Here is a 23,791-nt window from a genome sequence, read left to right on the forward strand (position 1 = left end):
CAAACATCTTAGAATACTTGAAATAAGACAAAACTAACAAACAAGTAGCTTTTAAGCCAGATATAAGACCTGGTTGTAAGTCACAAATTACTTAATATTGATGGAAAAGTACTAGTTGTAAGTTAAATAATCTGCCAGCAGAACAAGACATTTTTCCCATGTTATAAGTTAAAGTGTCTCTGGTTCGTAGAAAGTCCAGTTCTTTTGGAAGGAAGAACGTACGATCAAACTCTGATTTGGACCAAAACATCGAACTCTGGTCCACCTAAAAACTTATGCCTTGGTTTGGTTAAAGTGAATTCTGGTGCAGTTTGAAAGCAAAAGTGAACACCAAGCGAACTAAAGACCGCATCAAAATCAGGAAGTTAACCATAGAGCAAAGCATTCTGGGTAAAAACAAACTGTCTTGAGTCTTTTACTAAAGACAATAGAGAAATCCTGCAACTGCTAAAATGTGACCCACTCCATTTTTGTTTACATTTTGTGAAGAAGAAAGTTGCATTCTTCTGAGGTTTTGTGTCGTTTCCTTCAATGATTCTTGGTGCAGCGCCACCCCAGGCGAGGAGGGGAACAGGATTTTCAGAGGATGTAATTCATTCGACAGTGCAGGGTGGGAGTGAAACGCACCAACTGAAAATAGAGCAAATGTTGCTATTTTGGTCCCCTATTGACCAAAGTCTCAAAGACTATCTGGTCTGTAAACGCCCTTACTAGGCTCGCCTGGTTTTTGGGATGTTTTTGTCAGTTTTCAGTGTGAGGTCTAGTTTACCCCGTTCTCGTCTCCTTTTCCTAATTGTTCAGATTTTGACCTGTATGCTTCGAGTGTCTAAGCCCACGTTCCCAGGTTTTTTCACGGCGGCCTCTCTGCGTTCAGGATGTTCTACGACGAGGAGCTGGAACAGTCGGACCACTTCTACCAGACCCAGCCGCTGATCCTGCAGTTCTGCTACGCCCTCTACAACATGCTGGTGGCTCACTCCGAGTTCGTTTGCTACCTGGTCATCATTATCAACCACATGGTATCGGCCTCCTTCATCACCCTGGTTCTCCCCATCACCATCTTCCTGTGGGCCATGCTGTCGGTGCCGCGGCCCAGTAAACGCTATTGGATGACAGCCATCATCTACACAGAGGTAAAAACACAGAAGCGGTGTAGATGCGCCTTCATGATGTTTCATTTTCTAGCTCATCTCCAGAAGGTGAGAGGATTCCTTTAGCATTTATTTCCTGAAGCTTAAATAAACTCACCTGTTTCCCCTCCAGGTCACCATCGTCATCAAGTACTTCTGCCAGTTTGGCTTCTTCTCCTTCAACCAGAACAAGATCGACAGGAATAAACCATATTATCCTCCCAACATCATCGGTGTGGAGAAGAAAGACGGATACGTCCACTATGACCTGGTCCAGTTGCTGGCTCTGTTCTTCCACAGGTCCATCCTGAAGGTACCAGCAAATGGAGACAGGAAGCGTCTTAACTGGTGAAACTGAATGAGACAGAAATGCTTAACTAATACTAAGATATTTACACTAGAGACTCTTCCTGAGGTTGTATACTCCAGTTAATTAATAATTGTTCAATAATTAATTAATCACAATTAATCTGATTAATCATCTCATTGCTTCAATTCTGCTCTGCACTGCAAAAATACTAAATCTTGCCAAGAATTTTTTGTCTTCTTGTGCATATATCTTAGAACACTTAAAATGTAATAAAACTAACAAATAATTTGTATATAGGAGCTTGTTTTAAGTAAATAATTGCTTAATTTTTTAATAAAAAATATTCTTTCCATTGGCAGATAAATTCTCTTATGACATGGGGAAAAATGTCTTGTTATAAGTGAAATGATCTGCCAGTCGAACTAGAACTTTTTCATCAGTATTAAGGAATTATTGACTTAAAACAAGTTCATACATCTTGCTGAAAAGTTACTTGTTTCAAGTGAACCAAGTTATATTTGCACTAGAAACTGGGCAGAAAATACTTGGTAAGATTTTGTGTTTTTGCAGTGTTTTATTCTTTCAGTCTCTTTTTGAGTCTGTACTCTAATTAATAGATAATTAATTGCAATTATTTCATTAATCTGAAGTGTCTTCATTCGGCTGCTCTCCTCCTCCTCCTCCTCTTCCTCAGTGTCACGGTTTGTGGGACGAAGACGACCCCAAGGAGAAAAAAGAGGCGGCCCGTCAGAGTCAGAGCGAATCTGAGGACGAGGGGAGAGACAAAGAGGAGAGCGAGAAGGAGTCGGAGCCGGCCTCATCGCCGATCAACGAGAGGAGAGGTTCCAACCACACCTTGAGGTCCATGACCTTTGGCACCTCCGTTGATTCGGGACAGGTCCAGGTTCATTACCCGCAGCCGCAGACGTACCAGAGGCGGAAAAGCTCCAGCGGCGGCTCGCATGTTTCCTACCGATCTCGAGGTTCTTCTGCAAGATCCAAGAGAGGTGAATCATGTCTTATTTCTGCCAGCTGGTTTGGCTTCCACACTTATTGATATCTGAGACGAACACGATCAATCAAACAAACAAACAAGTTTCTGTGTATCGCACATTTCCGCACTAAGGCAGTTCAAAGTGCTTTAAATCATAAAAACACAAAGTACAGCGACTGAGACATTCGAGTAAAAATTATATTTTGCCAAGTTCCATCATTATGCATTAAAATGTTGGTTAATTTCTAATTATTATGGTCAAAAAGTAACTCTGAATAGCCGGCTTTTCAGACTTGATTTAAAGAAACTCTGTGTTTTGGCTCTTCTGCACTTTTCTGGACGTTTGTTCCAGATTTGTGATGCGTAGAAGCTGAATGCTGCTTCTCCATGTTTGGTGATGCAGAACCAGAGGAGCTGAGAGGTCTGAAAGGTTGACTTTCACTCCATTGACTTGACTTGAAAGAACTTGATATTTTATTCAAGTCAAAAGTTTAAAACACATATTATTTATAAAGTGGCCCCGTTAATTCATTTCCCTCTTTCACTCAGACCGTCCCTCTGTTTTTCCACACTGTATGTATGTGTGGAGAAGCTGCAGCACAACTGATCAAATTAACAGGATTTAAAAATAACAACGGGGGGAAACAAAACGAAAGACGAAAAACGCTCAAAGCAAATATGCTCCTGTGAGTAATTTCTTTTGGGTCCATCAATCATGAAATTTACAACTAAAAACGGACTGAAACATGCAAGAGCAGGATCTCAGATGGAGATACAACTTCCAGCTGTTCGGCTTTAGAAGTTGCACCAAGAGGTAAGCGGCGCTGCCTGGGTCGCATTCGAAGAAAATCAGATTTGGGTCACTTCGGGCTGCAGTGTGAATGCAGCCATATCATCAGCGATAATCTGTAATCTAATCTGTCCAAGTTATGTGAAAAGCCAGGATTAATAAAGCCAAATCATTGTCACTTCTTAGCGTTAACCTGCGTGTTTTCCCGTTTCCAGACATGATTCTGAAGATGAAGTCTGCGTCTCGTCGTCTCGGATCATTAACGGCTCAAAATGTAAATTGCTCCCACAGGAAGCACGGCTTCCCGCCACAGCAGCCACAAGGACGGCAGCCAGGCCAGCGTCCAGCCGAAGACCCGCAAGCAGATGATCATCGAGAAGCTGAGGGAGCAGCTGCTCAAAGCAAAGGCCTTCGCCATAAAGCGGTATGACGCCGCGGCGCTTCACAGAAACTGACTCACTGCCTGTTGGTTTCCTCTGTCACATTAGCAGAATATTCCTGCTGAGTGATGCGAGAGACGCATCCCGTCCTGCGAAAACCTTTTAGGGCTCCAAGTTTAGACCTTTAATTACGGCTTTCCTGTCAGGCCGCAGCGGCCGATCAAAGCTCGTTATTCTGCTGAATGTGATCGCGACGGGGCACTGAATCATGTCTGACTCTGTTGATGAAGGCAGAGCCTCTGAATGTGTTTTTTTTTTTTTATCGCTCAAGCAGTGAAAGAGATGAAGGTCGACCAGAAACCTCACAGCAGCTTTTAGATTCCTGATCGCTTTAGAGCTGCAGTCTGTCACTTATAGAAATAGAAACAACGGCAACATAGCCCCAATTTCTCCGGTTCTCTCAATCATCATCAGGTTTCATAAAGGACAGGTGTTTGAACATCATGTTCCTGGTTTCTGTATAAAGTGCTGGACATTAAAACATCACAACTCTGACATTTGATTAAAAGCTTAAATTTGGTAAAACATCGTTTACAGTTAATAGGTTTAGTATCGGTCCAACACAGAAACACAGAAACACAGCGCTGCAGCGGTTTAAAGTGTTTCTTTGAAAAAAACCCCAGACTGAACGTTTACTGGATAGCACAGTTATTTTCTAACTCTACACCACTAACTTAAACGCATCGATAAAAACAGAACAAATTTAATTTGTTCAGTCAAATTAGCAGTATAGCAAATAATGTAAATAACTGACAAAAACAGTGTAAAGAATAAACCACAACAAACCTTTCAAATGGTTCAAAAAATGCAATTAGAAATTTCTAAATCTAATGTCAAATAAACAATTAAGCACAGAATTAGACTGAATAGATCTGCTCTTATTGATGTGGCTTTTTGTCATTATACTCGATCTATAAAGGGGGTCAAATCATATAATTTTCATAACCTGATGAAATAATTTTTTTTTGTTTTAGATCAAATTATTTCTATTTTATAAATGCCAGAAAACTTAGCAAGAAGTTTTGTAAGAGCTTTATTTTGTAACTTTCTTTATTGTGTTTAAATAGAAAGGTGATTTACCTAAACTAGATTTGTTTGGATTGTTTCAATCTATTCAATATTTATCATTCCTAATGGCTCAATCAATTATTCATCATCTTATATTTTATATTTACATTAAACATTGTTGTTAAAATTGGGGAAATTTTTGTTTTCTTCTCAAATTTTGCTATATTTTAGTCTACAACAAAATTAATATTGAAACAATGATAGATTAATTAAAAATTCCCTTCTGAGTTAATTTGTGTTGTTTTTAATCTCCACAGTTTAAAAACTTACCTTGAAAGTGCTTGAATTTTACTGTACAAACCCTGAATCTTTTCCCCAACTTTCATTAAAACCTGACCTCAGATCTCAGCCACGTCTCTTAAATCTGATCGATTTAAATCTGTTCTGGTCCCTGCAGGTTTCTGGAGCTCTACCTTCCCATGAAGCAGTTCTTCTACAACCTGATCCACCCGGAGTACAGCGCCGTCACCGACGTCTACGTCCTGATGTTCCTCGCCGACACCGTCGACTTCATCATCATCGTCTTCGGTTTCTGGGCCTTTGGGGTGAGTTTTGGACTTTACATTTTCTTTAAATTACAAAAACACTGATTTTATGTTAGCATTTTTTTTAGAATGTCCTCAACAGACATAATCACAATTTATAACCAGTTTTACTTTCTTTAGAAATACATATTTTAATTCATTCAGAAATAAATTCCTTGAAGACAAAACATTTAAACTATTTTATGGCATCATGAAAAAAATATGTTTTGTGTTTTTTTTGTTTTTTTTTTTAAGAATTGGCTGCAAGTTATGGATGGATAGAACATTTTTTATTTAAATCTTTTGTTTTAGTTTTTTTGAAAGAAAAAAACAAATGTACTTTTTATTCCATTAGCAAAAATATGGATATTTTGAGTGATAAATAAAAAAAATTCAGCAAATAATCAGTTAGTTTTTTCACAATATTGTTAAAAGTTATTTATGTATTTATTAAAACTTAGAATAAAATAATTCAGTTAAACATGAATTTCTGAAGGGATTTAAGTGTATTTTAAATAAAATTGCAATGATAAGATTAAAAAATGTGATGAGCACGAAAACAAGCAAAAGTATGAAAAGATTGCTATGTTTAGTTTAAAAAGGTGTATCAGTGACGTAAATAAATAAAAAAATGCAAAACGTGGAACAATTCTTTGCAGTTTCCATCAATATGGTGGAATTCAAAGTGTCAGATTTATGGAGAAACGTTAAATTAGCCTTCAGCATCCTCTTCCTCTTCTTTAGAAACACTCGACGGCGGACATTACGTCGTCTCTGTCGGAGGACCAGGTCCCCGGTCCCTTCCTGGTCATGGTTCTGATCCAGTTTGGCACCATGGTGGTGGACCGGGCCCTCTACCTCAGAAAGACCGTCATGGGAAAGGTCATCTTCCAGGTCATCCTCGTCTTCGGGATCCATTTCTGGATGTTCTTCATCCTGCCGGGCGTCACGGAAAAGTGAGCGCGTGAACTTAGTTCTGATGAAATTCAGCAAAAATATTTACGTCCTCGGATCGAAACTTTCCTCAAAGGTCCTTTGTGACCTTCTGTGGTTCCTTGAGCAGGTTAGGAAATGGCCTACACAAAACATGTACATTACATTTTAGCACAAAATTGTTCTTAGGTAATAGAGAGTTTTAGTTTTGTCTGTTAACTGTTTTAGGGCATCTTGTCTCTTTAAATCCAAATAATCTGCTGCTGGCAAACGCCAAGAAAATTAGAAGTGGAGCCTCCTGTACACCCAACAAGAATGCAGCAAGTAGTTTCTAGTTGGTAAATCAACAACAAAACCCTTGTCTTTTCCAGCAGCCGTTGTGCATAACACAGATTTCCGCCAGGTTTGCTGGGTAAAGCTCAGTTCCTATTGAATGTGACTTAATAAGAGGAAGGTTTTTGAAACGGCTAATTTTCCAGACACCAAAAAAACATTAACTCATCGCCAAAAACTGACTGAGTGTTTTTAGAAGTAGCTGAGACTCAAATGGAAGCATAAAACCCCATAAGATCCCGAATATGTGTTCGTATTGAACCTGCGGTTGTTGTTTTCCTGATGATGGGTTATATCAACCTTCGTGCCTCTGTGCTCCTCCTCCTCCTCTCTCAGGCGTTTCAGTGAGAACACGGTCGCCCAGATGTGGTATTTCGTCAAGTGCATCTACTTCGGGCTGTCAGCCTATCAGATCCGCTGCGGCTATCCAACCCGGGTCCTGGGAAACTTCCTCACCAAGAGCTACAATTACGTCAACCTCTTCCTGTTCCAAGGGTGAGTTCACGACACATCTGTTTATCGTTCACGTATAAATCTGAAGATCTCGTCTTTGGACCTGAAGATCCAGAACCGGGGCGTCAAACTCATTTTCATTTTGGGCCAAATCAAAAATCTGAATGTTCTTAAACAACCAGACTTTATGGATAAAACCCATGAAACTGTTAAAATATGAGTTTGTTTCAGCGTCCAGTAAGTTTTTCTTCTCACTCTGATTGGTCCATCCAGAATCTTCTGATTGTTTTTCTGGTTTATTTGCAATTAAAACCACTGATTTCATGGTGCAATTTTAGAAATATTTGAATGTAATTTTCATGATATTTGCGCTAACTTGTGGTTTTAAACGTAACTTTTTACTAATCAAGTATAAATGACAGAGTAAAACTTGGCATAAGTAAGGCTGAGGCAATCTTGAGAAACATTTGCAGTAAAAATCAGAAACAAACAGGATTTGTTGACTTTGTATGAATTTTTTTGTCTGAATTTTGCAGATTTGTGAAACTGTAGGGACTTATTGATGTGATTTGGAGTCTAGAGGGCCACATGAAAAGCTATGGAGGGCCAGATTTGGCCCCCAGGCCTCGAGTTTGAGACATGTGTAGTGATGAACTCTGATCTGAACCTTCAGAGCCACATAAAGGCAGTTACAAAGTCGGCCTTCTGTCACCTGAAGAACATTTCCAGGATTAAAGAACAAATATCTAGAGAAACTCATCCAGGCATTTATCTTTTGTTGCACAAAACAATTTCAAAGCACTTTGAACTGCCTTGTTGCTGAAATGAACAGATAAACTTGACTTGATCTTGAACTAAAGCGCCACACAAATAGTTAAGATTGCAGTTTTTCTTTTTTGGTTGGAAGTTTTAGGTTACATTCTTTCTTTTTTCTTAATTGAACAAGCTTCCCTTGTAACTGGAAGAAGTGTTTTGTGGGCATAAAAGTTACATTCTTTCTGAATTGAATTGATGTCCGGTTTGCTGGTTCAGTTTCCGCCTGGTGCCTTTCCTGACGGAGCTGCGAGCGGTGATGGACTGGGTCTGGACCGACACGTCCTTGTCCCTGTCCAGCTGGATCTGCGTGGAGGACATATACGCTCACATTTTCATCCTCAAATGTTGGAGAGAATCTGAAAAGGTGTGGCTATCTCTATTGCTTGTGCACAATTCCAACAAAGTTTTCCTTCCACTTAATTTTCCACCAGTGTTTTTGTCATGCGGAAATTTGAGCGGAAAGGTTTACTTTGTTTTTTTTGTTTGTTTTTTTTATTTAATTTTGAGAAAATTATATTGTATTTGTCCCTTAATGCATTTCCTGCGGTATTTTCACCAAAGCGAACACAAAGCAGATTCAGAAAAAAGATTTTTTTTCATGTCGTCCCTCTGCAGAGTTTGGATAGAGTTCCCAAAAACTGAACTCAACTAAGAGTAGCACTTCTTCAACATATTTTTACTCAAGTAAATGTAAAAAGAAGTCATCCAAGAAATTACTCAGAGTAAAAAAGTATTTGGTAAAAAGTCTATTCAAGCACTGAATAACTATTAAATTATCAGTCATTTAATATTAAAATATTACATAATCAGACGAACCAAAATATGCAGTTAAGTGGAAATTTTGGTATTTTAAGGACAAAAATTACAATAATTTATACAAGTGGCAAAAAATAAAACAATTGTGCAACAGAAATGTTTTTCAAATCATTTTCTTTCAATAAAAAACTTATAAAACTTTTCATAAACTGCAGGTTTGCGTCTGAGCCTGGTGAAAAACATGTTTGTTTTTCATTCAGTGGGTAGAAAATACAGAAATTTTGCTCAAGTAAGAGTGAAAATACCTCATAATACAACTACTAAAGTAAAAGTAAAAAGTACAGCGTGGTAAAAGTACTCCTAAAAGTACATGTTTTCAAATGAGTTACTTGAAGTAAATGCAGCTGGTTGGCGCTCTGCAGAGATACCCTCAGCCGCGAGGCCAGAAGAAGAAGAAGGTGGTGAAGTACGGGATGGGAGGAATGATCGTGGTGCTGCTCATCTGCATCGTCTGGTTCCCGCTGCTCTTCATGTCGCTGGTGAAGTCTGTGGCCGGCGTCGTCAACGCGCCGCTGGACGTCTCCATCACAATCACCCTGGCTGGATTCCAGGTGACTTTTACCAAATCATGGGATAAAATTTCCCACAATCCGGAGCATCTGGGCTGCTTTTGTGTAAAGCTTTAAAATAAATAATTTTGTTATTCAGCGGGATAATCTCACACTCGATTTCACTCAAACTTTCAATTTGACTGAATTTAATACATCTGATTTAGGAAATAAAAAAATATTTTTAACCGTTCTGAGTGAAGTGTTTTTAGGACCGTTATTCCCCTCAGGTGTGAATTCTGCACAGTTTACGACAAAAACACAAAATGTAGGGAAATATTTTAGTCTCGTTTCTGGTACATTTGATTTAAGACGAAACTAAATTACAAGTAACTTTTCAGTTGATCAAAAAGTACTATTTCCACTGGCAGATATTTTCACAACATAAATAAATGTCTCTATAAATAAATAACTTTCTGGTAGGATTAGTACTTTTTTAAAAACAAACTAATGTTGAGGAATTACTGACTTAAAACAATCTCCTATTTCTTGCTGAAATGCTAGTTGTAAGTTAGCTTTATCTCTTCCATGTTTACTAGGAATATTTGCACCAGAAACTAGACAAAAACAGTTTGTTCTTACTTTTCTACTTTTGCACAGTTGTTTGGATTCATAACCGTGACATCCAGAAGCAACTGATTAGCTACCAAATAATACAAACAGTTGAACAGCAGGACCCGAATCAAACGTCTCTCTGCCTGACTTTCTAACCAAACCGCCCGAGAAAGCAGAAAAAGCAAATGAGGTGGATCAGCAGAGGTACTCATTCAGGATATTTACTGCCTAAATCCTGAACTGTTAGCATGTCATGAGTCTTATGTCAGAGGCCTCTTTAGATTTGTTGCAAGACCGACTGCTACTGGAGCATTACTATCCATTACAACTGCTAGGATAAACTTGGATGATATTAATTACGACATTTTGGATGAATAAAGTATTGTTGAATTGAATTAATGTTTTATGGCTTTTTACTCGTTTACCTGGATTGTGCTTCGATCGTATCTTTGTCAGGTCGGAGCGGGATGGCGGTTCTCCAGCAGCTCACTTTATTTTTGAGTTAAAAACACTTAAAGTTGACAGAAACAAATTAAATATGTCCAGGTAATTATGTTAGACATTATTAACAATATCTAAATAAAAACTATAAAGTCATAAAAAAAGGAAACTTAAAAAAAAAAGATGTTTTTGAACTAATGACTGTGTCCATGTTTGCTTCCACTGTTACTTGTGCATAAAAAACCCCTATGGTAATTAAATAAAGGGTGTCTAGCCTGGAGGCCCGCCAGGCTTATGGGAGAAACTCTGCTTTGTGCAATCATGCTGCGGTCAGTAAATTAAACCCCGATGTTTCCCAAACTTGCATTTATATTTAAAATTCTGCCTCCACAGCCCATCTTCACCATGAGTGCTCAACAAAAGCAACTCCACTCCGTGAAAGAGGCCGACTTTCGCGATTTTAAGAAAGGATTTTCTTTTTCAGGCGATGAAGCCAAAACAAATGTAAGACTACAAACCTACAATATGTTGTATTATATGTTTAATGTTGCCAAACTGTTTGAGTGAAGTTTGATCCAAAAATGAGTTTTAACGGTTTTCACGTCGTTGCGCGGTCAGATGGCCATACAGTGGCTGGAGACGTACTTTGCAGACGACCTGATCATCGCGGAGCTGAAAGGCAGCTCCAACTCTCTGTGGACCATCAGCCCGCCCAGCAGGCTCAACCTGATAGAAATGTTGGGATCGAAGGAGAAAGGGGACAAGGGGGAAGATCAGGAGTTCCTGATCACCGTCTCCTGGACTGTGCAGAGGTAAAATCTGCTGCAAAACACAAACAGAAGAGATTAAAGTTGGACAGAAACGAGGGAAAAATAATCAAAAATCCCTCCAAAATATTGACGTTTTCAATAATTAGGCCTGTCACTTTAGCAAATTTTAGTGGATGACAAATTATCCCAGAAGTTTCAAACTTCAAATTCTAATGAACATTTAAGACAAAGTGGAAGACATTTTAAATATCCAGAATACATAAACAAAACATTAAATAAAATAAAACAATGCCAGACTGAAGGCGAACAAAAAGAAAATCTACAAGCAAAGCAAATGGAAATTATTGAGTTTTTTTTTAATTCAGAGGTGTCCAATGTGTGGCTCAGGGGCCATTTATGGTCCTTTGGACTGTTTGTGTGCGGCTCTCAATTGCAATTCAAAAAATTATACAAAATTAGCCCATTGATGCAGATGGAGACTTTCAATTTGTAATCAGGGTAAAAATTGTTACAGATATTTATTTTTTTCACAGAGGAAAATGCAAAGTACGTCACAAATCATTTGATTTTTATTAACCAAGTTTAAACAAAAGTTTTTCCAGAAACCACAAACTTTTGTTGAACCAAAATCAGCTTTTATTCTCTTAAACTTGGTTAAATGTAGCAAATGTTTTGATAGAAAGTGACCCAAATTCTTTTCTTATTACTGAAAATAAATTTATTCAAACTGAAAACTGGAAGTTTTTCTTTCAATACAACCAGCATGCCAAATCAAAGTAAAGGTAAATGTCACATTTCTGCCAAAATACTTTGAGTAATCTCAAAAATTTTCAAGAAAAGAAAAATAAATCTTTAGATCAATATCAGAAATTTTCTACAAATGTGGAAATTTCAAAATTACAAAACATTTTCTAGAAAATTTCAAAGTTCTCTAGAAATTTTTTGAGATCAATCAGGAAATTTACTCTCTTTTTATATCTACAATGGCCCTAATAAAACATTGTAAAAATCACTTTCAGAGTTTGAATCTATAATAAATATCGGGCTTCTTCATTTGCTAGATTTTATGTTTGGACACACCTGTTTTAATTTCTGATGCGATTAATTGATTTAATGTTTATTGTGACAGGCCTGGTGAGAACAAACAAGGTTCCAGTTTTGCATTTCTGTGAATCTTGATTTGATGCTGTTTTTCTTCCTTTCAACCTTTTTTCTGCTTTTGATTCTTTTTTTTATGTTCAGAAAGACGAGGCTTAAAGGAACGTTCCTCACACTTTTTACTTTCCTCCTCTGCTGTTAGAAACCTCAGTCTTGGTGCCAAATCTGAGATGGCATCTGGGAAAAATGTGATACCTCTGGAGGAAAACACAAAGCGGGATCTCGTTATGCTTCTGAATGGAACAGCCAACCAAGTGTAAGTTAGCCTCCTTCCCTGCAGGTGGTGTCCTCTTTTTTCACCACAGAAGAAAAACCCGTCGTATCTAGGGTATGTTTTCTGGATTTTTGCAAACTTTCAAGTAGAATTTAGACTGTTAAGCATAATTAACAGAGTAAAGATCAACTGTCACTCCCAGTTTTGCTCCAACGAACAGATCGCCAACGCCATGTTCTTCTTCTTCTGTGCAGGATAATCCCAGAACTCATCCCCCGCTACATCCGAGCCCCCAGCGACTCTGAAGCCACAGCCGTTGAAAAGCTCGGTGAGAAAACTTGATCATCCTGAAATTACAAGGTTACCTCTAAAGCAAAGGTGTTCAAACGGAGGTCCGAGGGCCATTTGCAGCCCTTGAACTGATTTTGTACGGTCTGTCTGACGACAAAAATTAAACTCATTAGGATGAAACTACGACTTTTAAATTAAAATCTACTTAGAAAAATGTTAGATGCAACATTTTGCCGAGCTTTCTGGTTTCCTTCTGTTGTCATCATAACTAGGACCACATCTGCACTAAGTTCGCCCTGATGCTCCAAGATCTGCTCTTAAAACTTGTCTGAATACAGAAAGTATTTTCAAATGACTTAAATCTTTTTATTGTTGAGAACAGATGAAATATTTTTTCAGTCTTCTTCAGTCGAGCCCAAATTAATAAGCAACCTGAGTGCTAGGGGTGTCCAGACTTTTTGTCATGTTGGCCAAAATCGAGACGAAAGTATTTACAGGACAATAAAATAAAACCAAAACTAGAATAAAGTCGTCCAACTTATATTATTACACTGATGTTATCTAAAACGTAGATCTAAAACATATCAAGGATTTCTCTGGATTAAAAGAACTAAACCTAGCATTTGAATTCTTTTGGGCTCGACTGAACAACTTTATTGGATTATAAGAAAAGAATTTGAGACATTTTCTTCCAAAGCCCTTTGATAAAGTAAATAAATCCTGAAAAAATCTTTCTACCTAATTGTTTCCATTGTAAAAAAAAAAGTTCTGTCTGCATCTCTGGGCTGAATTTGCATCTTTCTTGAATCGCAGTTGGGGGCCACATAAAATCCATCCAGAGGCCACAAATGGCCCTCAACCCACACTTTGGACACTCCTGCTGTATGCCTTCAAACCAGTTGAAGTTTTGGATCTACAATCCTGTACTTAAAAAAGAAAATCTGATTATTTTATTTGTGTAACTATTTTTGTCGATGCTTTCTTTATTATTAAATGTGAAACAAAAAAAAATCAAAATTTTTAGTAATTTTAGTTAAAAAAAAAAGATAATACAGTTAATTCTGAATTAACGAGTGATTTATTTCTAATAAAATGTGTTTTAACTTGTGGAATTACTTTAGATTTAAAGTGTTTCCTTGTCATTTATACGTTTTGTTTTCGTTTCAGGCGAAAACATGTTCAACGTTTCCCTCACTCTGATGCGAGCCCACAACGCCTCCGATCAGATCCAGGAGTGGTGGATCGTGAACCAGCTCAACCCTGGACCCCTGGACAGAATCTATACCAAAAACGAACTGGGCCTGAACATCTACGTCTTCAGCGACCAAGTGAGCCCGCCCAGCCTGGGCTTCCTGGCCGGATACGGGTACGCACCGACAAACAGAAACGCCTCCGCTCGCGTCCAAAATGGACGCTCAGTATGACGAAGAAGAAGTTTATTGTTGTTGCATATTTTCAGCATCCGTTCTATTCAAAGTACTTTACCTGATTAGAAGAAAAACAAAAACAACTCAAGCACAACAAACTGATATTAACTGAAAGCACACAGGCGAGTTTTTACCCTCAATTCAAATGAGATTAGTGAAAAACAAAACACAACAATTGAAATACTGCCTTTATTACAGAGCCATTAATAAAATGTCCATTTATTATGTTTCAAAAGCAGATCCAAAAAGATTTAAAGGCATTAAACTTTAACTTACTTCATTGCCACTGCATGAAGACGGGACAGAAACATTTGGCTACAAAATGGAAATTCTTTACCAGAATACAGAAAAAACACTGAAAAACTACCTGACTGTAAATACATTTACATATGTACAAGTGTTAATAGTGCAGGTGAAAAAACAATCATCATAATAATGTTTTTTATTTACAATACCCTTCAGGGCAGGAAACAAAAAGAACAAGCAAAAGTAATTAAATGAGTGAATAGATGCATAAATAAGAAATTAAAACTAATATCTGAGAAGATGAACCAAAGAAATGTCTTAAGGTTTTTTTTTAAACTTTATTTGATTGTGTTGTCGTCAGTTTAAAAAAATAAACTACAATATACAGTATATACAAATAATAATGCAATGCTAAATACAATATTGACAGTGTGATTTGGGGGATTATTGGGTTTTGAGCAATTTGATGGCTGATGGGTTGATTGATTAGCAAATCAGCTATTATTTGAATAATTGATTAATCGCAACTATTGTGACCAATCCGGTTAATTGTGATTAATGTAAACGCGGCTGCTTGACAGCGGGTCCAACTCTCTTTCTCTTTGTGCCCGTCCAGAATCATGGGTCTGTACGCCTCCGTTGTTCTGGTCATCGGGAAATTTGTGCGCGAGTTTTTCAGCGGCATCTCCCACACCATCATGTTCGAGGAGCTGCCCAACGTGGACCGCATCCTCAAGCTGTGCACCGACATCTTCCTGGTGCGAGAGACGGGCGAGCTGGACCTGGAGGAGGACATGTACGCCAAGCTCATCTTCCTCTACCGCTCGCCGGAGACCATGATCAAGTGGACCCGGGAGAAAACCGAGTGACAATGGGAGACGATTCTCGAGCTTTTCAGGGGAACTGCGCAAGCACAAAACGGCGCTCAGTCGGCCATGATGCCTCGCAGAAACACTGATTTTAACTAAAACTGGTACATTTTACGTGTTGAGGATGAAAAGCGGTGAAACTGAGCAGAAGCTGTTCCTGCTGCTCAGCTTTATGGAAACGTGACTGCAGCTTTACTGATTTAAGGGCTTTCCACTGACGAGCATGAGCACAGTGAGGACCAGACGAGCGCCATCCCAGACTCTCCTAACTGGATCTGTCGGATCGGGACCGAGCGGCCATAGGAGCACACACACAAAATAAGTCACTTAGTGACAGAGAAACATTACATTTCTTTACACAAGGCTGTCTGAAATGAGAAAATAAATGACTTTCTTGCCTTATTTTGTTTGTATGAGAAGAACTGAACCTGTTCAGAATCACACATCTTTCTCAGGAAGAGCTGTTTTCACCGACACGTTTGTGTCGTACCTGTAGGCTTTAACGCATCTAAAATAATGTGACATTGTAGAAAAGGTGAGAACTATTTAAATGGCATGAAATACAAATAGATGGACTGAAGTCAAGTTTGTTTACTGCACATTTGGGAATGATGGGTGGAGGGGAGGTTTCTTTGAAAAGAATGAGATTATTGCCAATCAATTACATCCATTCAATCTGAGTTTCCTCACCGTAAACCCACAGAAAGACAGAAGAAGAAACACTTCCTTACAAAAAAGGGCTGAGCGACACGAGACCTTTGGTCCAGACTATGCATTAATAACATTTTAGCATGACTGAAAAACGTAACTATTGCCATGAATAATTTTCAGAACATGTACATACGGGGGGCCATGTTACTGAAGGGGCGCTGAGGAATGATATGTGAAATCGTAGCTGTGTATTAAGACGATGTGACAAGATGTGCAAATAAAAGATGTCTTGAAAGGGATTTTTTGGTGCTTTGTTTGGAGAGGAAACGACAGAAAACAGCTGGATCACTTGGAGGCCACACTGCAAAAACACCAAATCCTACCAGGTATGTTTGTCTGGTTTCTACTGAAAATATCTCAACAAACTTGAAATAAGACAAAACCAAGAATGTTCTAAATATGAAACAGAGAGAAGATACATGAGGAGATAGTTTGAAAGTATTAAGGAAAAGATTAATTTGTTAGATCTTTTGAGGAAGAATTTGGGGGGTAAAAATATACAGTTATTGTAGTTTTAAAGAAAACTAAATTTTATAGAACTTGATCATAGTAGATGTTTGTGAATTTGTGTATGATAGATGGGAAGAATACAAAGTTATGTATAAGTGTGTTTGTATGTGTGTATATATATATATGGGTAAAACATATTTTTTATTTTTATTTATGTTGGTATAATAATATATATGTACATATACATGGATAGATAATCTTGCTATAGTGTGGAACTAAAACTTTTTCATCAATATTAGTAAATTATTGTCTTAAAACAAGTTTTTATTATTTGAAGTGCACCAAGATATTTGAACCATAAACTATATATAAAAAAAATACTCAGTCAGATTTTGTGTAGCATGGAAGGAGTTTTCCTTTCAGCTCATGAAGCAGAAATTTTAGAGGGTCATTTTCCATTCAGGAGCAGCAGATCTAGCAAACCAGCATCCTCTTGAGGGACGTAAAAGCTCTGGTGAGTCCCGGTTCTCAAACACTGCAAAAACACAAACTCCTACCAAGTATTTCCCATTTAGTTTCTAGTCAAATATCTTTGTACTCTTGAAATAAATCACAACTAACTTAAAAATATTAGTTTTTGCAGCAACAAAACTGTGGAAACGACTCTAATAGGATGTTTAATGATAGAAAAAATCCTTTCCTGGGATTAACTGTCGTTTCCTCCTAATGCCTGGCTGCAGTGGTTTCTGCAAACACATTAAATCTGACTTTTACAGACAGACAGCATTAGCCTCATCAGGGATGGAAAGCCGTTCTGGATCTGCCTTAGAATCCGACTGATGTGGAAAATCTGTTTAAAGGAAGTGAAACACATCAAGAGCAATCGAGGGCCACAAAACAGGTTTATTGAGAAGTGTGCAACGTTTGGGAATCTGGTTGAGGAGTAAACAGGAAATGACGGGGAAAAGGAATAAATGAAAAATGTAAACAGCCTCTTTATCATCTTAATAAGCCTAATATCATTTCATTAATGAACCGACAACACATCATGGTCCCTTTTTTATGTTTTCCATTTAAATTTCTCTCATTTATACATTGCAAAAAATAAATAAAAATGGCAGAACACACAGGACTATATTTCTTTATTTTAAGGTAGCACACACTGAAGTAGAAGAACAAACTTGGCGTATATTTTTTGATTATTATTATTGTAATCACTGATGCTGAAGACAACAGAGTCGCTCTAGATGATTCTTAAATGTATCGTATTTGACTTTGCATGGCCATTTTATTGTTTTTAAACATGCATTATTACCAGTGTGACTGCATATTGCTTCGGTATCATTCCCAGCAGCCGTGAATACTGAATAAATTATCTCTGTGCAAATAAAACACCTATCCACTGATCCAGTCGCGTTTAGAGTATTTTTATAGTTGATAGTCTACCCACAAACAATAACAGCAAAATGTACAGCTTCACCGAGACGACACAAAACAAAGCGCGTTCCTACACCAGGCAGAGGAACAAACTTAAGAGGCCCGATCTTCTCTTCTGCGGCACCGGCTGGAACGTTTGGGTTTTTCTCCTTTTTTTAATCAGCTTGTTAGACATCAAACAGGCCATCGTTCGGGTTGAAAAGGTTCTGAACACAGAGGAGGTTCTGGTGGCGACAAGTTAACACAACCCGCCTTCGTACTCGTCATCCTCGTCCTGGGCAGCAGAAGGCGCCCCGCCGGCGCCCCCTTGTGGAGCAGCGGCGGCCTTCTTCTTCTTCCCTCCTCCTCCAGGGACTTTCAGGGAAATGGCCAGTTTGGCGTACTGGAAATACAGAAAAGGAATTTAACAAAATATCTATAATTACCACCATGTCATAAACTAGATCAACTTTTAAAGTGAATTAAAGGTATTGTAACTGTAGGAACAATCTTATTGTAGAACAATGTAACATGTAACCAGTTGTGAATATAATTGTAAATATAACATTCATGTTTACAGATGCTATTCATCTCATGGAGAAAGATTTTGCTTCCAGATTTTTATTGGTGGAATTTAAACCCGTGTAGTTTTTCCTCCACTTCTCAGTCACGCCCTCCTTTGTGCAAAAGTAAAAGCTACGCAGAACGCCGTGAGAATACTTTCGTAGTAAGAGCACTCACGTCGTTGTCCATGTACTTCAGTAAAGGCGAGTTGCACACGCGGTAGACCTGATCCTCGTCCTGCTCGTCGTAGCCCTGCAGCAGCGTCTCCATTGCAACGCAGTCTTCACTTCCGCTGTAGCCGGGCAGACTGGCGGAGACGCAACGCTTCATGTAACCGGCGCCTTAACTAATGATGGTGAAGTTAAAGTTGAAGATGGCGGACGGCGCGTTCCCGTACCTGTAACTCTCCCGGACACATTTGTCAGCCGCCACGTAGTCGCCGCGGTGAAGATGGACCAGAACCTGGGCCGTGGTTTTCTAAAGCATCAGAACATCAGGAGGTCAGGTCAGAGACAGGGACTCAGTCAACACTCTGAGTTTTAATTGGTCACTTTAAACTGAGTTCATGTAAAGAAAAGACGGAAGGAAGCATTTATGACAAAACAAAGAAAGAATTTATCAAAAAACTAAAAGATTTCTGACAAAACAAAACAACTTATGACATTTATGACTAACTCTTTTCTGCCCTAACAGATAACTGAACAGAGCAGCATGAATCAACCAGGAACGGTTCTGTCTGGATCAGATCCGGTCATGTCCAGAACCAGAACCTGAGCAGACCCACCTTGAAACACATGGGGAAGTTCTCAATCTCTTTGTACATATTCTTCTCTTTCTGCAGAGCAACTGCAGCTTCGTCCAGCCTGTTTAAAATAAATTTAATCACTTTTCTATCACAACCACATTATCTGCTCAACATCGCAAACACAAACACCATGCAGGTCAATATTTCAACACATAATCATCATTTGCAGGCATATTTTCTAACTTTATTGGTCACCTAAACAGATAACGTTTTAAAAAGTGGGATGGAAAATTTTAGTTGCGTGATAATTCTGCACAATAATTGAGCACATTTAGATATTTTCCTAAAAAAAGGCAATAAAAAGGCTTATTTGAGCGCTATAGTTGGTAATTAATAAAAAATAATCCTAACACTAATTGTGCACACAGTGTGTTAAACAATCCAGTGGAAAATTACCACCAAATAACCTTTCACCTTTTTAACCTGACCAGCAGTCTGGAGGCTTTTCCCAGCAGCTCCACTGCCTGACGCAGACGGTCTTCGTTCTGCAAACGTTGCACCACGATGTTGTTAAGCAATAGCAAAATAACCCAAAAAGCTGAAATATTCAACTTCTAAAGGGCTTCTCACCTCAAATACACCTGCTGCCTTCTGGTAAAGATCAACAGCTTTCTCTAGATTTATGGGCTCTATGAGTCTGAGGAGGAAAAATGTGTTTTAGTTCAGAGGAAAATCTGTTTGCACCATTTGTTTTCATGACCAGACATTAATGCTAAAGTGCCAGAAGCTACAATGTTGCAGTGCTTTGCAAAGGTCCTTATATCTGTTAAGTTTTTCTCATTTTAAGGGTCTATAATCACGGACTTCAGTCTATTTTAATGTTTTTATGTGGCACACCAACAAAAAGTGTTGGAAAATTCTGAAATTAATTAAGTTTTCCTAGATATTTTGCAAATAAAAATGTGAAAATTAATCCAATATGTGTATTTGTACTTTGATAATCCTAAATAAACTCAAGGGCAACCAAACACATTCAGGATTCACTTAATTATTATACTAATGATAATATTAATGATAATTTTTTAAAAAGACTTATAGTTAGGGCTGCAAGAAACAATTATTTTAGTAATTCATTACTCTGTTGATTAATCGATTCATCGGATAAAGAATTGCATATTCTGCAGATCTTTCATTTAATCACTTAAGTCTTCTATACAGATTAGAAATGAATTCAAATATGGAAATAAATAATTTGGTTCCTTTTTAATAAAACATTTTATCGCCTAAAATGCAACATTGCATTTCGTTAGTGACTTTAAACCAGGTGAAGCTGAAACTAAGTTCCACTTGATGAATTTTGGGTAAAACATTAAAGTTTTCACCTTAAATGCAAAAAGTATACATAATATGTACAAGTTTGACTTAATTACTCCTCTGGAAATGCTGTTCTTTCAGGCTTCTTTTTGAGTCTGATTAATTGTGATTAATCAATTACTACATTAGTTGACAATTACTTTAACTGATTAATCAATACAAACAATCTCTTCATGTAACATAATAACAGTGTCTTCAATCAGAGGCTTATTCTGAAGAGCTGTAATACAGACTGCTACTGGAAATCCTTCTTCTTCAGAGAAAACTGCACAAGTTACAAAAACCTTTAATTTCCCTCTGGGATTAATGAGGTATTTTTTTAATTAATTGTGTTAAATTCACAGGGATTAAGCTTGTAAGGACTTTGCATTAAATGTGTGGCCGTAATGCAACAAACTATGATGAAGTCATAAAAACCAGAGTGTGAGCTGACTGTTTATCACATTAGTTAAATCTTGTGCTTCTCCAAGGAGAGAAGAGTGTTGGCTTTACTTTCCGGCCCGATCCAAGGCCATGGCGGCGGTGTCAGGCGTCCCATTCTCCATGTACATCATGCAGGCTTTCTCTATGTACTGGATGGCCTCTGGCATCTTCTTTTGCTCCTGTTGTAATAAGGCAGGTTAATCCACACCGCACGAATATCGCCTCCCAGCGGATCACAAAGTCCTGCCAGCACTCACCTTCATCATCATCCCTGCCTGCTCAATAGCCCTGAGGAAGAGGAGGGCAGTTAGAGACAATATAAACGGCGAGTTTCATGTTTGCAGCGGGTTAAATATAGTTAATGATACTTACTTTGCAGCATGAAAGAGTCTGTAGATCAAGTTAAGGAAACGTGGAGAACACAACACAGATGCATGTTTAGGACATAAGGCTTAAATTGAACATGAAACTTTTAAAATGGGAAGAAAATGTGATAAGTGAAATAATCTGTACTTTTTCATTAATATTAAGTAAATATTGACTTAAAACAAGTTCATTTACCTTGCTGAAAAGTTACTTGCAAGTTAGTTTTGTCTTGCGCTGGAAAAAAATTAAAAGACCATTTAAAATGATCAGTTTCTCTGATTTTACTTCTTATAGGTTTATGTTTGAGTAAAATGAACATTGTCGTTTTATTCTATGAATTACTGTCAACATGATTTAGTATTTAGTATTTATTTGCATAAAATGAGAAATGGTCAAAATAAAAAAATGCTGTGCTTTCAGAAAATTCATATTAATTTAGAAACAACAATACTAACGTTTTAACTTAGGAAGACTTCAGAAATCAATTGGTGGAAAACTATGAAGCTCTTTGTTTTTGTTTTGTTTTTTGCTTTATGCTGTCCAGGTCAGCATAAAGCTGACAAATGAGTGAAAAAATAATCAAACTTTGACAGAAAACCTTTAGAAAATCTGGAGAACAATTTGTTTGCAACTCTGTGAAGTTCTACAGAAATGTACAGAAAGATGCGGGTAATTAATGGCAGCAGAACGAAAATAAATGAGTTGTGCTGCAAAACCTTTCAACATGTTTTGTTTACAATGGGTGCTAAATGCCATCTGCAGGATACGTCTTGTTTTCTGTGTGATACTCAGCCTCCTTCAGGTAAGCATCCTTCGCTTGATCATACTGCTTTGCGTTCTTGAAGCAAACAGCTGGAAACAAAAGATCAACACACAGACAGTTTACTATAAACTCGTTAAAACCCTTCTCTCTCTCTCCATCCAGGGTTTATGATTTGTGCTACCTGCTTTGGCGTACTCTGATGCCGCACTGTCAAAGTCAGGTTTCCATTTTGTCAGACTCGTCTTTAAGCTACAACAATAAAATAATGAATTAATAACAATCATGCTAAGCAACCATGATGAGAAAATACTAATAAGTGTCTATTAAATGCTTATTAATGTCGCACTATCGTGTGGGGAAGCTGCTAGGTTAGCCTTACAGCAGCTAGCTACAGCAACACAAACTGCTGCTAGCTCCGCGGATAAATCTTCTCATTTCTGTCGTTTCTCACCATTTCTCCGCTTTCGCGATGTGTTCGTGGGCTTCGTTTATCTTCTGAGCTGCCATCCCGCCGCTCCTCAACGGTCCTGATATCGATAATAATCCCGTGAATGTTTGGATTAGCAGGAACTCCTCCTCAACGGAAACGTCATCGGATGTCGCAGCCTACGGGTGCCGCGGAGGACAAACCTGAATATTTAAACCAAAGTTAATAAACACAAATAAAAAACAAACAAATAAATGAATACAAATAAGTGGATTAGGGGCACTTGGTGAAAAAAATCTGATTTTTTTTCTCTTAAATTTTAACCTTTTTTTCACAATTCTTGAATTAAAGTCTGACTTTTATCTCAGGATTCTGACTTTGATTGAAGAATTTTGATTTTATTCTGAGAATTGTAACCTTAATCTCACTATTTTTACTTTCTTTCCATCTCAGAATCCAGACTTTTTTTGTTCCTCAGAATTCAGGAATTTTCCAAACATTTCTGGTATCAAAGTGAAATTTTTATTCCTAAATTCAGACTTTGATGTCAAATTTCTGATTTCAATATCAGAATTGTGACTTTTTCTCAGAAATGTTACTTTTTCTTCCATTTCAGATTTCAAACATTTACCTCCAGATTCTGCCTTTAGTCTTGGACTTTTGATTTTACTCTCAGAAGTTTGACTTTTTTCAGAATTGTGCCTCTTTAATCTCAGAATTTTTAATTCTTTCCATCTTAGATTTAAAACTTTTTTCCCCTCAAAATTCAGACTTTTTTAACACAGTTCTAAGAATAAAGCCAAACTTTTTCATTTGAATTCTGACTTTAATCTCAGATTTCTGATACTAACAAAACAATGAAACAAAAAATATATATACAATATTTAATTGTTTAACATATTAAGTGATCCACAGAGCCACTTCCACCTCCAGAGTAGGTTTCACAGAACTGTGATCCTATCTCAATATGACTGAAGCTAAAAGAGCAAAAGCTTAATTTTGAATTAATTGTTAAAGTATGACTAAAACAATTAGTTACAGTTTCTGTGTCAGCGCGTATAATAAGAAATTGATTTAGTATTCCTCTTAATATGGATCAGGACAAATTCTACAAGGGCACTTGCCCCTGGAGGTCCCCATCTAGGACCGCCCATGGGTGAAACTCCCTGAAACGCCACTGTTTCAGGGTTTATCTCCTACATAAACATTTTCAGATGCAAAGAAATTAAATACCTTTCTTGCTAACCGCTAGTAAATTTAAAGAAGAAGAAATGAAATGAACTATATTTAACCAGTTTATTCTTCTAGTTCTTAATTATTTCCTTTCCATTCCCAGGAGCTGCAAGAAGCAAGTGGGATTTGTCAGTTTAATAATTCATCTTCCAATGAGCGGAAACAAGAAAACGTTCAATTGTAAGTTTCCTAG

General features: G+C 37.7%; 2 protein-coding genes across 2 annotated transcripts in view; one reads left to right on the plus strand and one right to left on the minus strand.

Moving 5' to 3' along the window:
* The window catches only part of LOC129377973 (piezo-type mechanosensitive ion channel component 2), a 107,559-nt gene extending 91,483 nt beyond the window's left edge, over positions 1–16,076 (plus strand). The window contains exons 40-54 of the mRNA XM_055058194.1: positions 875–1,133; positions 1,264–1,443; positions 2,135–2,447; positions 3,516–3,648; positions 5,130–5,277; positions 6,001–6,212; positions 6,859–7,017; positions 8,008–8,155; positions 8,970–9,158; positions 10,545–10,655; positions 10,770–10,963; positions 12,222–12,335; positions 12,548–12,621; positions 13,752–13,950; positions 14,874–16,076. Of these exons, the coding sequence (XP_054914169.1) occupies positions 875–1,133; positions 1,264–1,443; positions 2,135–2,447; positions 3,516–3,648; positions 5,130–5,277; positions 6,001–6,212; positions 6,859–7,017; positions 8,008–8,155; positions 8,970–9,158; positions 10,545–10,655; positions 10,770–10,963; positions 12,222–12,335; positions 12,548–12,621; positions 13,752–13,950; positions 14,874–15,126 (2,686 nt within the window). The 3' untranslated portion in view covers positions 15,127–16,076. The remainder of the gene's footprint in view (positions 1–874; positions 1,134–1,263; positions 1,444–2,134; positions 2,448–3,515; positions 3,649–5,129; positions 5,278–6,000; positions 6,213–6,858; positions 7,018–8,007; positions 8,156–8,969; positions 9,159–10,544; positions 10,656–10,769; positions 10,964–12,221; positions 12,336–12,547; positions 12,622–13,751; positions 13,951–14,873) is intronic.
* A 1,094-nt stretch (positions 16,077–17,170) lies between these two features.
* Positions 17,171–22,545, minus strand: napgb (N-ethylmaleimide-sensitive factor attachment protein, gamma b). The gene is made up of 12 exons (XM_055058196.1): positions 22,390–22,545; positions 22,120–22,187; positions 21,943–22,027; positions 21,182–21,199; positions 21,067–21,097; positions 20,879–20,988; positions 19,643–19,709; positions 19,487–19,557; positions 19,052–19,130; positions 18,665–18,744; positions 18,445–18,574; positions 17,171–18,106 (listed from the first exon to the last, which is right to left on the minus strand). The coding sequence occupies exons 1-12, from the start codon at positions 22,443–22,445 to the stop codon at positions 17,963–17,965; spliced, it is 939 nt and encodes a 312-aa protein (XP_054914171.1). The 5' UTR covers positions 22,446–22,545; the 3' UTR covers positions 17,171–17,962.
* Between the last annotated feature and the right edge of the window lie 1,246 nt (positions 22,546–23,791).

This window comes from Poeciliopsis prolifica, unplaced genomic scaffold (assembly GCF_027474105.1).
Source record: "Poeciliopsis prolifica strain line A6 unplaced genomic scaffold, Auburn_PproV2 SCAFFOLD050, whole genome shotgun sequence".
NCBI classification, from domain to species: domain Eukaryota; kingdom Metazoa; phylum Chordata; class Actinopteri; order Cyprinodontiformes; family Poeciliidae; genus Poeciliopsis; species Poeciliopsis prolifica.